This window comes from Diuraphis noxia, unplaced genomic scaffold, assembly GCF_037042655.1.
Source record: "Diuraphis noxia isolate RWA-SAM2 unplaced genomic scaffold, SU_Dnox_SAM2 contig0001, whole genome shotgun sequence".
Classification (NCBI taxonomy): Eukaryota; Metazoa; Arthropoda; class Insecta; order Hemiptera; family Aphididae; genus Diuraphis; species Diuraphis noxia.
In genome coordinates this window covers 16,441,443-16,458,657 of record NW_028301711.1, presented here as the reverse complement: position 1 = coordinate 16,458,657, position 17,215 = coordinate 16,441,443, and the positions used below count along the sequence as shown (strand labels likewise).

General features: G+C 34.6%; 2 protein-coding genes and 1 pseudogene across 2 annotated transcripts; all 3 read right to left on the bottom strand.

The window, feature by feature from the left end:
- Positions 1–4,181: 4,181 nt before the first annotated feature.
- Positions 4,182–5,156, bottom strand: LOC107168892 (uncharacterized). The gene has a single exon (XM_015518440.1). It carries the CDS (start codon positions 5,154–5,156, stop codon positions 4,182–4,184), a length of 975 nt encoding a protein of 324 aa, XP_015373926.1.
- Positions 5,157–5,525: 369 nt separating this feature from the next.
- On the bottom strand, positions 5,526–9,350 carry LOC107172777 (uncharacterized). Its single transcript, XM_089227020.1, has 2 exons — positions 6,948–9,350; positions 5,526–6,803 (listed from the first exon to the last, which is right to left on the bottom strand). Exons 1-2 carry the CDS (start codon positions 9,348–9,350, stop codon positions 5,526–5,528), a joined length of 3,681 nt encoding a protein of 1,226 aa, XP_089083146.1.
- A 1,477-nt stretch (positions 9,351–10,827) lies between these two features.
- Positions 10,828–12,654, bottom strand: LOC149059948 (uncharacterized; annotated as a pseudogene).
- Between the last annotated feature and the right edge of the window lie 4,561 nt (positions 12,655–17,215).

Sequence of the window (17,215 nt, the reverse complement as noted above, 5' to 3'; positions counted from 1 at the left end):
TATAATTTATTGATAATAAAATAGTATCTACAGAATTGTATTATAATACACTTGTTTAATTTATATGTTTATATATTATTATTATAAATTATAAAAATAATATGTAGTTATTCAATATAGATCATTAACAACATTTTAAATTAATTAGACAGTAATAATTTATAAATTATTTAACAAATGTCAAATAATAAAGTAAATTTGTTACCTTCAATAATAGGTAAAATACATTTTCAAACTTTAAATTTTAAAACATTTATTGACTGTTGTTTACATAAATAATAAAGAATGGATAGGCCATAATCCCTTATCATTTGTTCTCAAACAATTTATTAAAGTAGGTGCTTTTTTTCTAATCCATGATTTTTTTTCAATGAAATTTGTATTTATTTCTAAAATATTTTTGAACATTTTATTTAAATTATAAAATATTTAAGATTGAATAGTGCCCGAGTACCATAGTGGATATAAAGTCCAATTCTCCAATCTAATTTATATAGTTTTCAGGTATTTGTTTATGTATATAAGTATAATATTATAGACAATATAAATATGCATATATAAATATATTATAAAAGTAAGTGAAATTATAATAAAAATTAAAATAAACAAAAATAAAATAAATAAATGTTAAATTATTCATGGTGAAAAAGAATCATTTTTATTAATTTTGCTTTCAAACGGCCAAATTTAATGTTTTGATCATCAACTTTCCTGATTTCATGAAATAAACGGATATCTAGATATTTAGGGCAATCAATTTAATTAATTGATCCTAGTGTGAATCCAAAAATGATTCTTGTTGACTTGTTCAGGGCACTGGGAAAACAAATTTGTATAACGTTTATACAAATTCACTTTAACTTTTGTAAATAAATAAAATAAGTGGTGGGCTAAAATATTAGATTTTCAATAAGTGATAACACAATATTTATTATTTTAATTTATTTTATTTTTTATACTAGTCATTACTCATTAGACAGTAGACAGTAGTACTGCAGTATGTAGTAGACACTAGTTCAAAAAACTATGACGGTCATAGTGGTAAAATATTATTTATACTTTATAGTTAGATAGTCCAATATTCTACAAAAAATGAAAATTACTCCAAGTGCTATACAATATACAAATATTATAATTCGTAATATATACATTAATAGGTATGTGGTATTTACTGACTACTACCTACTTAATAATTAAACTTTAATTATTAAAGGTTTTATTACTTAATACTTTTTGTAAAATACTTAAATAGTGAAATTGATAAAACAATTCTGTCTATGGAAGTATCTATAAGTCATAATTAGATCTATGATATTCACAATTAACATATTATTTCCAATTATTCAAATTCAATAGTTTTTTGATATTTTTCAAAGTAAATTATCAAACTATTCATCCAAAGAGTGTAACAAGTTTTGTATTTTAAAAATGTATTTTAAAAACTTACAGTTATAATTGCAATACCTAATAATAATAAAATACTAACAAAATTCACATTTCATATAAAGAAATAAGTATTACTATAATTATTAAAATGAATGGTAATATAAAAAAAAAAAATACTATCTATACAGAACTGTTACTTTTTTATGTGCTGTCTAATTTGATAAACCAGAGTGAAATTCAGCTATAGGTGCATCGCGAATAGGTCCATTATAATACCATATACAGTTTCATACCAAGTTAATAGTGTTCGAGTACTCGACTAAAAAAAATTTTGTACTCGTTAATACGAGTACTCGACTTCAATCGAGTACTCGACTTGAACCAAATACTCGAATTGAATCGAGTACTTGTTTCAGTGTTTCACTATATTATGTAAAAATAATTATTAAATGTTGAAACTATAAATAACTGAGAGAACCCAAATACGAGTATTCGCGATAAGAATTCTAGGATGTTATTGCTATATTTTATATATATTTATTATTATGAAAACGACATTTTATAGTTAATACTTTTATAGTGTTTATACCGATTGATTACCACTACCACCCAAATACACACACTAACCACCAGCCGTTAGTCGTAATAATTATTTTTAATGCTTGTCATTCGATTACGTACCTCGATTGTGGTGTTGCATTTGATTTGTTTGTGGTCTACCATTTTATATTTATATAGTTTTGTGTGTTAACAAATAGTTTGTATGTTGTCAAAATAATTCGATTATAAGGTAAATACTAAATAAATATTTAAAGTAGGTATAAATACTATTTTATTAAATATGATTAGATATATTATTAACTATTTAAGTACCTACATTGTAGAATTAAATAAATAATAAACATTAAACATTAAACAATAAATAGTAGGTACCTATAGACGTATTATGCATTTGTCTGGATTTTAATAAAATTATTAATTTCAAATCTGATTAAAAACATAATATTATTAATAATTATTAAATAATTACCTTTATCAAACTCTTATAAAAAAAATCTTTTGTTAAATGAGTATAATAAGTAATAACTATTAACAGTATTAACTAATATTAACTTAATAGTTTTGAATATACTATTTACTCAATTTAGTATTTTATAATTATTAAAAATATTAAATTAATAATATGTCTAAGAATATTTAACTGAAGTACATACCAAATATAATGTAAATAATAAATATTAAGATAATAAAAAATGGATCAACATAAATGATTCATAAAAACGACAGTTCTGTCAGTAATATTCTAAAAAATGCCAATATGACATACCAATTTTTGTGAATAACTGAATATTTGTTATTGTTGGGGCGTAGCCTACTATATAGCTTTAATATAGTTCAGGGTTACTCCACTGAATAAATATACAAATTTAGAGTTGGTAATGGACTGTATAATAAAATGATAAAAAAATCACACAGGTAATAAAATAATATTGGTAGAATACAATAAAGAACAACAGAAACAATTTGTGGACTTAAAGGTCCAGTACATATGAATAACAACTAACAATATCAAATGTACATATATGTATGAATATTAACAGACAATGATATATGGCAAATATAATAATAATTTGTGCCTTAGAAAATATAATACAATATGGCAATATAATAATATAATATAATATGACAACTATAACAATATAATAATAAATTAATCAAATATAACATGTGGTGCACCACGTACCTTAAATATGGTTATGGTGCCATGTGGTGCCCAGATCCGTATATAATAAATAAATAATACAATAAAAATAGCAGGTTGATCTGGCGCACTCACATAATCACCGCTAAACACACTACGAAGAAATCTTCAATGACAATATAAACTCTGCAGCCAACAATATAAAGGAGCAGCCAAACCATACAAAACAACAAAACCATGAGTTGATCATCAACGACGATTAATATGTAAAAATGACCTCCTGTGAATATAACAATATTTAATAACCGCAGCAAAGGGTGTCCGAACGATACATACCAAATATAACAAAAAAACCGTCATTCACCGAATAAAGAACAAATCACGTGTAGATGATGAAAAACAATGGAGTCAATGGACGCATACGACCGAGCACCGAGAAATCTATTGAACAGTAAGTCACACAAGTTGCTGTTCCGAGAGCACCGAAAAAAAAAAAAGTGAAGTAAATGGTACAACAGAGTACAGACCATACCGAAAAGAAAGTAATAATCTGAACGTAGGAACGATATTTAGTGTCATGCACACGATTATATAGAACAAAGCAATCATTGTATATTTGGTGGCATTGATACAATGACTGCCATAGACATATAAACCAACAAAAAAAAACAAACTATGAAAAAATGATAACCCACAATCAAGACGCCGGCCGTTTTTGCCGGTGGACAGTGGTCACCGCACAGCTGCTGCTGCTAAGTCCACTTCCACCGACATAACAAAAATAAATAACCAGAATAATAATGATAAGGGAGTAGTTCGAGCGCAAACATCCTCCCCCACCTGGAAAGTCTATGATACTTTCCAGGATAAGACTAATAGAAGTATTGTAACATGAATAGTGATTGGAATATTTAGAATAATTTTACGACAAATAAACAGAATAACTCAAGTAGAGAGCTTAAAAATTAAATGAATATTCAATGACAATATATACAAATGTGCCAAAAAAAAAAAAAAAATAAGAATTGAGTAAATAACTCAATAGCATAAATAATAGTTAATCAATATGTAACAATATAGTGGGCGTTGATGACTAATAGTCTGCATCTTCTCCATCTTCATCTTGATTGGGAAGCCGAGCTAACTTCCGTACAGGTCGAACATACTCTGCACCAACCGCATTCCGAACTGTAACTACCCTAACAACACCATCGGCACCCGGACAAACCTTAACTACTCGAACCATCTGCCATTGAAATGGTGGGATGTTATCCTGCTTCAGTATAGCCAGATCACCGACTGATATATTCTCAGAATTTGAGGTCCAACGACCACGGCGCTGCAACTGTGGCAAATACTCTGAAGACCATCTTTTCCAGAAGTATTGTACACGAGCTTGTATCAATTGGAATTTTCTGAGCCGATTTTCAGGAACATTCAATACATTGGGTTCAGGTGGAGAAGTCAATGGACATCCAATTAGGAAGTGCCCTGGAGTCAGAACGTTGAAGTCAGAAGGATCAGAAGACGTTGCAGTGAGAGGTCTAGAGTTGAGGACTGCTTCAATTCTACACAACAATGTACTCGTTTCCTCATAAGTTAAAAGAGCACCGTTACTAGATTTAACAAGATGTTGTTTCGCCGATTTAACTGCAGACTCCCACAGTCCGCCAAAATGCGGGGCTGACGGAGGAATAAACTGCCATTCAATGCCCAATTCAGACAGCTGATCATTGAATTTGCTCTCTTTAGTTAAGTTAGATGCCCACGACAAAAGTATCTTCTTTGCGCCAATGAAGTTAGTGCCATTGTCGCTATATAACTTTAAACACTGACCTCGACGGGCGATAAACCGGAATAATGCAGAAATGAACGCATCTGAAGACAGGTCTCGAACAAGCTCCAAATGTATTGCACGCGTAACCATGCACACAAAGGTGGCTATATAATGTTTTAATGGCGTGACCTTCCTCAATCCACTACGAATGTTGATAGGCCCGCACAAGTCAACACCAGCATTTTCAAATGCCCGACATCTGGTAACACGAACTGAAGGCAAGGGAGCCATGACAGGTTGGAGCATCTGTGGATTAGACCGAAAACAAATTATACATTTATAGGCCAGTATTTCCTATGGATATGAGCTAAGAGTCCTTGAGGACCGATGTGAAGTAGTCGAATGTGTTCATGTTGAAACAACATTTTGACAATTGGATTTTTCGATGACAGAACAATTGGACACCTTTGATTTTAAGGTATTGGAGCATAAGCCAATCTGCCTCCCACACGTATTAAATTATGACCATCAAGAAATGGATTTAGTGATTTAAGACAACTTCGACGATTAACTTCTTTTCCAAGTGTCAGTGAACTTATTTCCGAGCCAAAATCTTGTGTTTGAGATCGAAGTAGCCAAAATAACTGGCATTCATCAAGTTCAGCAAACACTTAATGAACCAAGCCGACGATCATCTTTTCTACACTTGGGTATTTTGCAATTGAACAAAAATCGTAACACATACCCAGTTACATGCATTAACTTCCTCCAGTTTGAACAGCGATCAATAATAAAATTTGCATCAACATGTGTAACCACCAGTGATAATTTAATTGGACGTATCTCTGGAAGATCTTCTTGAAGAGGTATTTCAGCCGGCCAGGAATCCTCTGTATTTACTATCCAACTTGGTCCAATCCACCAGATATGATTAGGATCAGCTAAAGTGCTTGCGTTGGTCCCCCTAGTTATCAAGTCTGCTGGGTTACTAGAGGTGGGAACATGACGCCACATTTTGGCCTCAGTATTCTCCAAAATTTGTGATATTCGATTAGCAACAAACGACTTTAGTTGAACAGCTGATCGAATCCATCCAAGCACCACTGAGGAATCTGTCCACAACACTATGTCCGATGAATTAAATTTAACATTTATGGCTGACAGTTCTGCTTGAATTTCAACGATGAGTTCTGATAAAAGGAGAGCACCACACAGCTCAAGTCGTGGAATGGTAGTTGTGCACATGGGAGCCACCTTGGATTTAGACATTAATAAATTGACATTGGTAGAACCATCATAAGATTGATTTCGAATGTAGACGCAAGCGCCATATGCTGCTTGTGAGGCGTCGCAGAACCCATGCAATGTAATAGTAGATTCACCATCGATTATGACCTTCCGAGAAATAGACAACTTGTCCAACGATTTAAGACTGGAATAAAAATTAATCCAACGTGCTTGTAGATCTGCTGACAGCATTGAATCCCAGCTTAATTTTAACAACCATAATTGCTGCAAGAAAATCTTGCCTTTTATTAATATAGGAGTGATGAGTCCAATGGGATCAAATATACGATTAATATCAGACAGAAGGGAACGTTTTGTCATGTGTGTTGGCGGATTCCAATGCCCAAGGGAAAAGTGAAAAGTATCTGTGCTGGGCTGCCAAGTTAAACCGAGTGTATTAACCGTGTCTTGATCCGTTAAAGATAACCGATATGTAGCATCATCCGTATCTGTAGGAATTCGAGACATTAATGAACTTGAATTGGAACACCACTTCCGAAGCGGAAATCCAGCTGATTCCAAGACTAAATTAATATTTTCATAAAGTGAGTAACATGCATCCACAGTGTCACAACCGGTAAGCAAATCATCGACGTAGAAGTCGCTAGATATGACACGTTTTAGATCTGGATCTTCAACTTCAGTGGCCAACTGCAACAGACACCGTATAGAAAGAAAGGATGCAGCCTTTGTACCGTAAGTGACTGTACGCAACTCAAATTACTTTAACGACTGTGCCGGAGTTTCTCTGTACCAAATTCTTTGTAACGAGCGATCCTCAGGGTGTATAAGTACTTGCCTGTACATCTTAGCAATGTCAGCCGATATGACTATAGAATACATTCTGAATCTTAATAGAATATCCAATAGGTCTGGCTGAACCTTGGGACCTCGATATAAAATATCATTAAGGGATAATCCAGAGCTAGATGGGGCAGATCCATCAAAAACAACCCTCAATTTGGTTGTGATACTAGATTCTTTCATTACAGCATGATGCGGCAGGTAATAGGTACATTTATCAGGACTTGGAGCTAATACTAATTCCATATGATTCATGGCTAAGTATTCCGACATGAATTTATGGTATGCAATACCAAGATTTTTGTCTTTAGACAATCGCCTCTCCAAATTTAAAAAACGACGTTGAGCCATATAACTGGAATCACCCAGTGTGCCAATATCAGCATTTATTGGAAGCCGCACAACAAACCTTCCAGAGTCATCCCTGTAATGAGTATCATTGAAATATTTTTCCACCTTCTGTTCATCAATCCGACGACTTCTTGATTTAGTGACAAATAATGCCAATGCTGGTTCAACTCTTCCTTCACTGAAGCAAGCATGCATACATGTTTTGATATGATTAAACTGATTATCAGATACCTTGCCGGTAAGAACCCATCCGAGTACCGTATTATGAAATATTAAACTATTTTCAATTTCAAACCTTTCACCACTAAATAGAGTATAAAACACCTCTGCACCAAGCAATAATTGTATGTCTCCAGGATCTCCACAACTGGGATCTGCCAATTGATCTCTCACTTTTTCTGGAATTTTAAAATGATCTAGTTTTAAGGGCCGTGTCGGTAATGTATTTGAGATGGATGGAAGTACATGTAAATCTATTAGAGTGCTAAAATTTTCAAACCGTGAAAACATTAACACCGGTTCCAATTTTTGAGCCATTGAACGCCTTGAATTTATTCCAACAATTGGTAGATGACAGTTTGTTCTTGGTAATTTAAGAGATTGAGCACAAGCGTCAGTGATGAAGTTGATCTGTGACCCTGAATCCAGCAGTGCTCTACAACGCTTAGATACACCTGTTATATCATTAATAAGCACAATAGCAGTGGCTAACATTACCGAGTCACCAGATGCGTGCATTACTTGTGCTAAACCTTCAGCGTTACACAGTGGCTGCTCAAGTGTACCAGATGCATCATCTTGGTCAGACGTGGTGGATCCGTCACTCTCTTCCAAATGCAATTTAATATTATGTTTTTTTCCACACTTAGAGCAGTTTGAAAATTTGCAGAACCTTGCTTGATGATTAACATTTAAACATTTAAAACATAAATGATTTTTCATGACAACATCACGTCGCTCATGAACAGGTAATTTATCGAATCGTTTACACAGGTACAATCTGTGACCTTCATTGCACAAAATACATTTAATTGTATAAATTGGTTTTTGAGCTGGTGCTACAAGGAAGGCCTTTTTTTCTTGCAACTTAGGATTATACACTCTTCCAACAGCTTTCTTTTCTATGGTAGATACAACATTCATTTCTCCTGCCTGATAAGCTGCAATGCGATTGAGTAAAAATGCCTCAACTTCAGAAAACACTGGTAATTCTTTTTTATTGTATTGAAGTTGCCACTCCCCCACTGTGGCACTATCCAAACGACTGCAAATGAGTGTGACCAACCATGCGTCCCAAGACTCTATGGGTTGTCCTAATGCTCTGAGCGCATTGACATTGGACATGACATGATGCTGTAACTTTTCTAAATTTGTTGCCGATGCTATTAGGACTTTAGGTGTATCGAGTAATGATCTGATGTGAGATTGAATGATTACACCTTTATTATCATACCGGTTCATTAATGTATTGTATGCTTGTAAATAATTTTCACCCGTGGTGGGAATTGACCGAATAACATCACTGGCCTGACCAACAAGATAACCTTTGAGATAATGAAATTTTTGAACAGGAGCTAGATTCTCATGGTTATGGAATACAATATTAAAGCTATCAATAAATGACGTCCAATGTTGCCAATCACCGTCAAATTTTGGAATCTCCACTGGTGGTAACCTCATTGTATTTTCAGTCTTGTATTTGGTAAGCTCACTATAGGTAGGACTACTTGATGTATTATTTGCATTGGCTTCTATCAGCTGCATTAATAATGCTTTGGCATGGTATAATTTATTTTTAAAATTTATATATTCATCACATTGTTGATCATCCTGCACTGAATCATCAAGCTCTTCAATTTCAACTTGAGCCATTTCATATTTTTCAGCTAAAGTATTTAATGCTTCCAACCGAATGCGTACTTCATTTATGTTACAAGATGTAGCATCATACTGGGTGCCGAAAAGTGTTGTTGTAGATAGTTCACGGTTGACTTGATTTAACTTCTTCTTGGCCAGTTTTAACCTCTTCGCCGCTGCCTCCATCGTTACTGTATACAACTTATAGGAATGCACCAAGTGCTTATCTCACAATAATAAAAAAGAATAAAATAATTATAAACAACCTAAATCAATTAAAGGTACAAACAAGTGTGATCTTTTTATTGAATGAGCACAATTACATACAACTTTATAATAGAAAATTCAATATCCGGCTACCCGTAGGACCAAATGGTGGGGCGTAGCCTACTATATAGCTTTAATATAGTTCAGGGTTACTCCACTGAATAAATATACAAATTTAGAGTTGGTAATGGACTGTATAATAAAATGATAAAATATAATAATTATGTTGTAATGTAATAAAATAATATTGGTAGAATACAATAAAGAACAACAGAAACAATTTGTGGACTTAAAGGTTAGGTCGCACAGCTGCTGCTGCTAAGCCCACTTCCACCGACATAACAAAAATAAATAACCAGAATAATAATGATAAGGGAGTAGTTCGAGCGCAAACAGTTATTTAATATTTTTAGTTCACTATGTCGTCTCAAAGTGTGCCTTTTGATATGTCTGATGAGGAATTAGATACATCAGTTGCATCAACATCGACTAATAATATGCATCCAGTATTTAATCAGTCAACAGAAAATGCATCTATACTTATTGTAAATAAACGACAAAAAGGTTTAATTTGGAAGTTTTTCACACTTGGTGACAAAGATGAGTCTGGTGTTGAAAGAGGTAAATGTTTAGAGTGTGGAGTGCAAATAAAAAGGAAATGTAGTCAAACTAAATCTATGATAAATCATCTAAAAATACATAAAAAAATATTTGAAAAGTTTAATGATATGAGTGACTGAAAATGCTTCTAAAAAAATTAAAATGTCTCAACCGACAATGCCACAAATTATAAACCTAACTCAAGCACGGGCAAAAACAAATCCAAATGTAAAGGCACTTAATGATAGTGTATCAAGGTTTATCATTCAAGGTTGCCATGCTTATTCTATTGTCCAAGAGCCTGCATTTTTAGAACTTATGAGAAAAGCTGAACCAAGGTATTGTTATGATTTTACACAACAAAATAAAATAACGTACGCAAAATAATTAAATAAAAATTATATTTTATTAGTTACTACGGCTAATAACAATGTATCGGTTCAGACGTAATTATAAGACTGACTGGCCTCCCGTATAGTGTATTATGCGACGACGCTCCGTGTCACAATCAAAATCCTATGTCAGCGGATTCCACGGTCTCGCCGTCGTACAACACACACTATTCCTGATGGTCTTAAAAATATCATGTAGAATAATATTATATTGTAATATTATTCATATTTATAATAATCTGATTCAGGGGTTCGTAACACCCCCCAGACTAAATGAAACACGGGGGTCCTATGACCACCGAGTTTCACCCAATCCTGAGTGTCTGCGAGGATCCGAAATGTTCTGAGGAGGTCAGTGCATTACAGTAAGAAAAAAAAAAAATAAAATTTACAAATAATTAATTTTATACTTGAATTTCAACCTAACTACTACTTGATTTATTATCTGGTATCTCAGGGTTGTATGTTTTAATACGATTAATTCTTAATTTATAAATTATTATGCTAATTGTTATGGTTAAAAATATAGAAAATACATAAATAATTATTACATAAAATTCAATTCTTAATATTAATAGTGGTTCTGAGGAAACGTGTGGAAGCTTACTAATATCAGATGCTATGTTTGCTAAATGGTTAAGATTTTTAATAGGGATGTTGCTCGTAATGTTCTGGGGCAAAACATTCTTAACAGATTCTTCCAATTTTTTCATTAAGTTATTTTTATTATTATCTGGTATAATATCATACTGGGTATTCTTAATGGGTCGATTAGTTGTGAAAAGTATAGAATTTCCTATGTGGATTTTACATAAGGGAGATAAAGTCAGCCTTCCTACCCCTGAAATCTCAATTTTAGATGTTTGTGGTGAATTCTGGCAAGTTATAGTTCCTATCTCGGTTTGACTATAATATATCCAGGAGTTAGTTTGAGATAATTTATGCCGAATTGGTGAATGTAGGGATAAAAACTTGACTTTGCAATTATTCGAGCTTGATTGATGATTTGTGAGTAGTGAGATAGCACATAACCCGGAGGGTGTTGCTTGTATACATTTTTCCCATTGTTCTAATCTTAGCGTTAGGAAATGTTCATTGTCTCGGCTAAATCCTATATAGTCTAATTCTGGATCGATTAGTATTATTGTATTCCCATTGTATTGTATCGGTAATGGTATCGGTTGATACATAGTATACTCATCGCTGGAAATTAAAGGAATTTCCATAACATATATTAAATAATTGTTTTTGTGAATTATGGTGATTTCGGATATTCTGTAAAATTCGATTAGAGTTTCAGTGTTAACTTCCAATGGAAGAGTATTTCTGACAGGTATTTCCATTTTTATTTCTAACAATTCTCTGTATAGCTTTTGTGGTGTGAACATACTAGTGTGTAATTTTCCGTCTACTGCTGCATATAATACGGCTACGAGGTTCTGAGTTTCATATGCATACTCGTTCAATATTACTTCAAATGTAAAAACTTGTTCTAATATTCTGGTTTTAAATTCTAGTTTATTAATGTTTTGAATACTATTATTTGTTTGTTGTTGTAAGAATTGAAGGTTTTCCTCCAGCTTTTGTTGTTGTTTTTCACTTTGCTGTGTAGTGTGATTTGCTTCTGTTTGTACTATTCTTATCTTCTCTGGTATCAAGTTTAGGCTGTTAGTTTTGGCTCTATTTAACTCCATTATTTTGCTTATTATGAATTCAATATCGATTTTTGAGGATATTCCATGTAGAACGTTGGCCACACGCCTAAAGGCAGATCCCAATCCTCGGCGAATCCTAGTGTCTTCTGTCTGTTTATAACCAATGATTAACATCAAACTACGATGATTTGCGTCAATTTCATTTAAGTAGGGTAATGTTGCTCGAGAAAACTGTTGTATGAATAGTTCACAAGTGTTAGATATTTCCACGCTTTCAAAATTTTCTGTCATTTTCTTACAAATATCTTTAGTTGCTTCGTAGTATTTCATTATCATGGCGTATTTCGAAATGCATGTATCGAGATCGAGGTAAGTTACCAAATTCCAACTGAGATGTGATAATCTGATATCTCCATGTGACTCATAGTACAGTCCTTGATTGTTTCCAAAGGATGTTACATTAAACATTGGTGTGAATGGTTTGTTAAAATCACTCATTTCGAGATTCTTGATTGAAGATTGTATAGGTTGTAGAGTGATCATGCTAATTCTGAAACATAGTTTAATTCCTTTCATGAAACTTTTTAAATAAATTTTTATGCAGAGTGACTAGTTTATTCCTTTTTTGTATTGTTAGATTTAGAGAGTCTGGGTGAGATTCTATAACAATATAGGGTCCTAGCCATTTCGGCGCTAGTTTCCCTTTGCTTTGCTTTTCTTGCATCATTACTTTGTCACCAGGGTTTATGTTTAGAGATTTTAGCGTTTGGTCGTAACGATTCTTCGATTCAATCTTGCTAGTTTGTAGTTGTGCCTTAGCTAATTGATGAGCTTCTTGCATATTTTTCTTTAATTCATGACAATAATCATTATAATTATACTGGAGTTCCGGGCTCCGAGTAAATGAGTTTGGAACTGTGAGTTTGTTTCCATAGACTAGTTCGTAGGGTTGGAATTTCGTAGCAGAGTGTTCTGTTGAATTGTGGCAGAACATAGCAAATGGAACATGTGCGTCTCAATTCTGAGGATCTTTATTTGCAAAACTACGCAAGTACTCGCCTAAGGTTCTGTGACTCCTTTCCAATGATCCATTGCTCTGTGGGTGATAAGGGCTTGTCGAAGTCTGTTTGATCTTTAGCTGATTACATACTTCTTTAAAGACTTTACTCAGAAATTCAGTTCCGCAATCTGTGACTAGAGTCTGTGGAAGTCCATGCAGACATACGAATTGAGTAACGAAATGATGTGCCACAGTATTGGCGTCGTGATTGTACATGGGGACTGCCCATGCAAATTTTGATAAGTCATCCTGTAATGTTAGGATAAATGTGTTTCCGCTGGCTGACTTAGGTAATGGACCAACAATGTCCATGAATATTTTTTCAAAAGGACGAGATGCAGTGGTCGTGACCACCATAGGCTCTTTGATTGTTCGGCTAGTTGTCTTGCTAAATTGACAAACTGTACATGATAAGACGTAGTCTTTGATCATCCGTCTCATACCTTTCCATTGATATTGTTGAGATATTCGTCGATAAGTACGAGTAATTCCTTGGTGTCCACCCATAGGATTTTCGTGGAACTCTTTCAGTATTTGTAGCTGTTCTTCTTGTGTCGGCTGCTCTTTTACCATCACTTATATAGTAGTAGAAGAATTCCGGAATATATAGCATAACATGGAGCGAATGGTTTCCCATTTCAATCCTTGCGGACCGCACTCTAAACGCGGCATTGCCAGATGTAGAATTTGTCGTTCCGTGCATATTTTCTTGAGATTTATGAGACTTTGAAACACGTTTTGGTATGTAGACTTTTGCCAATAGTGTTGTCTTGTGATTAGATAAAATATTGATGTATTTTCTGTGTCTAATGAGGCAATTTCCGTGACGGATTTGTTTAGATTACGTAGTTGGGTGATGTTCCCGAATTTTCTTCGCACAGCTAACGCTAATCCTTGTGTCATTTTAAAATCTGTCGATACACCTATTACTAGAGATGTATTCAGCTTTCCGTCAAAAATATTCCCTTGGATTTCGAGAACATTTGGCGTAGATTTTTTTTTACTTGAGTCAGCTGTTAAGAAACTATTGTACTCATCTGTTCCTTGTGACTGTGAAGACTCTGAATGTTCTGGAAGTTCTGATTGAGTTTCTGAGAATGAAATAGAGATTTCTGAAGGTATTACTTGATTTTCGATGTTTTGAATAGAGTCAGTGGTGTTAGTGTTTTGTTTTGCTCTAGTGACAACTCTGTGAATTCTACTAAGAGCGTCGGCATTAGTATTACTTGCTCCCGGCTTGTATTGAATCGTATATTGATATTCTTCTAGTTTCAGTCGCCAACGAGTAAGCCTAGATCCAGGATCCTTTAGATTGAAGAGCCATACTAGTGCGCGATGATCCGTTATGACATTAAATTTTTGTCCAAAGAGATATGGTCGAAATACCTTTATACCCCATACTATACTGGAAAGTTCCTTTTCAGTGGTGTTATAGTTAATTTCTGCCTTGTTTAGGGTTCTCGAAGCGTATGCTATTGGTAAATCCTTACCTATTGGTCCTTGGGAAAGAACACAGCCTATAGCATAGTTACTGGCGTCACACGTAAGATTAAAAGGCTTTGTGAAATCTGGGTACTGAAGTATCGGAGATTGGGTTAAACAATTTTTTAATGTTTCAAACGATTGTTGGCACAAGTCACTCCACCTAAACGGAACATCCTTCTTGAGTAATGTTGTTAGAGGTTTTGCGATTTGGCCGTAGTTTTGGATGAATCGTCGGTAGTATCCGGATAACCCAAGAAATGATTTGATCTCTTTGACGTTTTTTGGTACTGGAAATTTCTGAACACATTCCACTTTTTGAGGGTCTGGTTTTACACCTTCGTCTGTGATTCGATGTCCTAGGTACGTTACTTCCTTTCTGAGGAATTCGCATTTTATGGGTTGAAGTGTTAAATTGTATTGTCTGAGCCTATTAAAAATATCGATGAGTTTCTGTGTATGGTCGGAGAGATCTTTAGCATATACTATAATGTCGTCAAGGTACACGAAGGCTTTTAATCCATTTAATCCTAGGAGTACCTTGTTCATTAGTCGTTGAAAAGTTCCGGGGGCACCTTTCAGTCCAAACGGCATGCGTGAGAACTCGTAGTGACCCTTGTCTGTCGAAAAGGCTGTCTTTTCACGATCTGTAGGGTTCATAGGGACCTGATGGTAACCCTGAGCTAAATCGAGAGTTGTATAATACTTTGATTTCCCCAACTGATCCAAAATGTCCGTAATGTTTGGTAGTGGGAAGGCATCTCCCACTGTTACTTGATTTAATTTTCTGAAATCTACGCAGACTCGGTACTTGACTTTTCCATTGATGTCGGGTTTCTTTGGTACCACTAGTAGAGGGGCATTCCAAGGTGAATCACTGTGAGTGATTACTCCGTCCCTTTCTAGTGTTTCCATCTGGTCAGTTATCTCCTGCCGATGTCGTTGTGGCAAACGATACGGTTTCTCATTTATTGGTTGCACTGCTTCTGAGGTTCTGATTTCGTGTGCAATCGCCGTAGTTGCCTTAATTTTGTCACCATCTAAAAAGAATATGTCTGAGTAGTCGTTGCAAATAGACAACAAAGAAGATTTCTCTTCTTCATTAAGATGATCTGTTCGAAGAGCTTCGTGTAAAAGGGCTATTCTGTTACGTTTTATCGGAGTTTCTGATTGTTCTTGAATTTGTGTTGTATGCACGTAAGCTTCGTTATATTCTTCGTGAATTAATTGTTCTAGGTTAGGGATTCGAATTTGAATAGGATTCTCTGTTGGATTTATTAGTGATATAAAGACGGCTTTATTTTTTACTGTGGTAATGCAATTTCCACATGTAATGCTCTCTGCTAATTCTTGATTATCGACCAGGATTTGAATATCGTCTGCTGTGTCTGGTGCCGGAACTGCTACAATAGTTTCTGTACGTGGTTTTAGTGTAATGCTGGAATGATCCGTGAGTGTTAACTCGTTGGTCTGATAATTTACAATTGCTCCTTGTCCAACGATGAAAGGTTTTCCTAATATTCCTTCGCGTGACACTGGAAATGAAGGGTGTACAACGTGGAATTCAACAGTTCGTTTGTCACCTCCAACTTGAATATCAAGATTTGTAGACCCTAAAGTATGAATACAATGTTCGGTGATCCCTTTTAGTTGGTAAATGGTATTATCGTACACCAGTACGTCACCTTTAAGAGCTGAGAGTTTAATTAAATTTAAATCACTGCCCGAATCGAGCAGAAATCGGATAGATTTTTTATTGGTCTGGAGGCTCTGACAGGTAATGTGATTGTCGTTGTCGAGTTTCTGTTTAATGGAAGTCATTAAGACGAATTTTTGAAAGAGACTGCGGCTGTTTTTATACTGCTTGCCGGACGTCCGCCGTTGATGTCCGACTGCGATTGGTTTCCCTGATTTTTCGATACGTTTTCTGAGGTTTCTATTCCCTTTTTAGAGTTAACGTATTTTAATTTCCGACACACTTCCTTAGTGTGACCGGGTTTCTTGCAGTATCTGCAGGTTATAGTGTTAACTGTAACCTTTGGTGGGTGATTTGTTGAGTTTCCGCTGTTTGATGTACTTTGCTGTGATCGGCAATCCCGTGCCCAATGCCCCATTTTTCCACAATGGAAACATGGTGTACTTGGTTTTTTGTTCGTGGTTTTACCGTTGTGTTGCTTGTTAGGTACTTCATAAAATCGTTTGGATTCTTCGAGAGATTTTCTCACTCTCTCTTCTTCACGTGCTGCCTGTATGGCCTTATCCAAGGTAGGAGGGTTTCTTGCCTTTATGAAATCTTTAAGATTTCCAAGTCCCTCGATGAACACTTGGATGGTTTGTGCTTTTAAACTATTCTCCAAAGCTGTAGCTGCTTCTAAAGTTTTCCCACTGGTTTCCTGCTCCAGGATGAGTGTCTGTAATGATTCAATGCGTGAAGAGTACGAAGCTACATCTTCATTTGTCCTTTGTTTGCTTGAGTACAGCTCTAGGTATAAATGTGTAGTAGTGCGTTTAGGCTCTAGTGAGTTTTTTAACGTCTCCTTGAGCTCGTTCCAAGTATTAATGATTCGAAATTTGATTGCTGCTCGAACTTTATTT

Coding starts and splice junctions, on each gene's coding strand:
- LOC107172777 (XM_089227020.1), bottom strand. CDS start 9,350: ATGGAGGCAGCGGCGAAGAGGTTAAAACTGGCCAAGAAGAAGTTAAAT. Junction 6,804..6,947: donor TTGCTAAGATGTACAGGCAA/GTACTTATACAC, acceptor TGTCTGTTGCAG/TTGGCCACTGAAGTTGAAGA.
- LOC107168892 (XM_015518440.1), bottom strand. CDS start 5,156: ATGGCTCCCTTGCCTTCAGTTCGTGTTACCAGATGTCGGGCATTTGAA.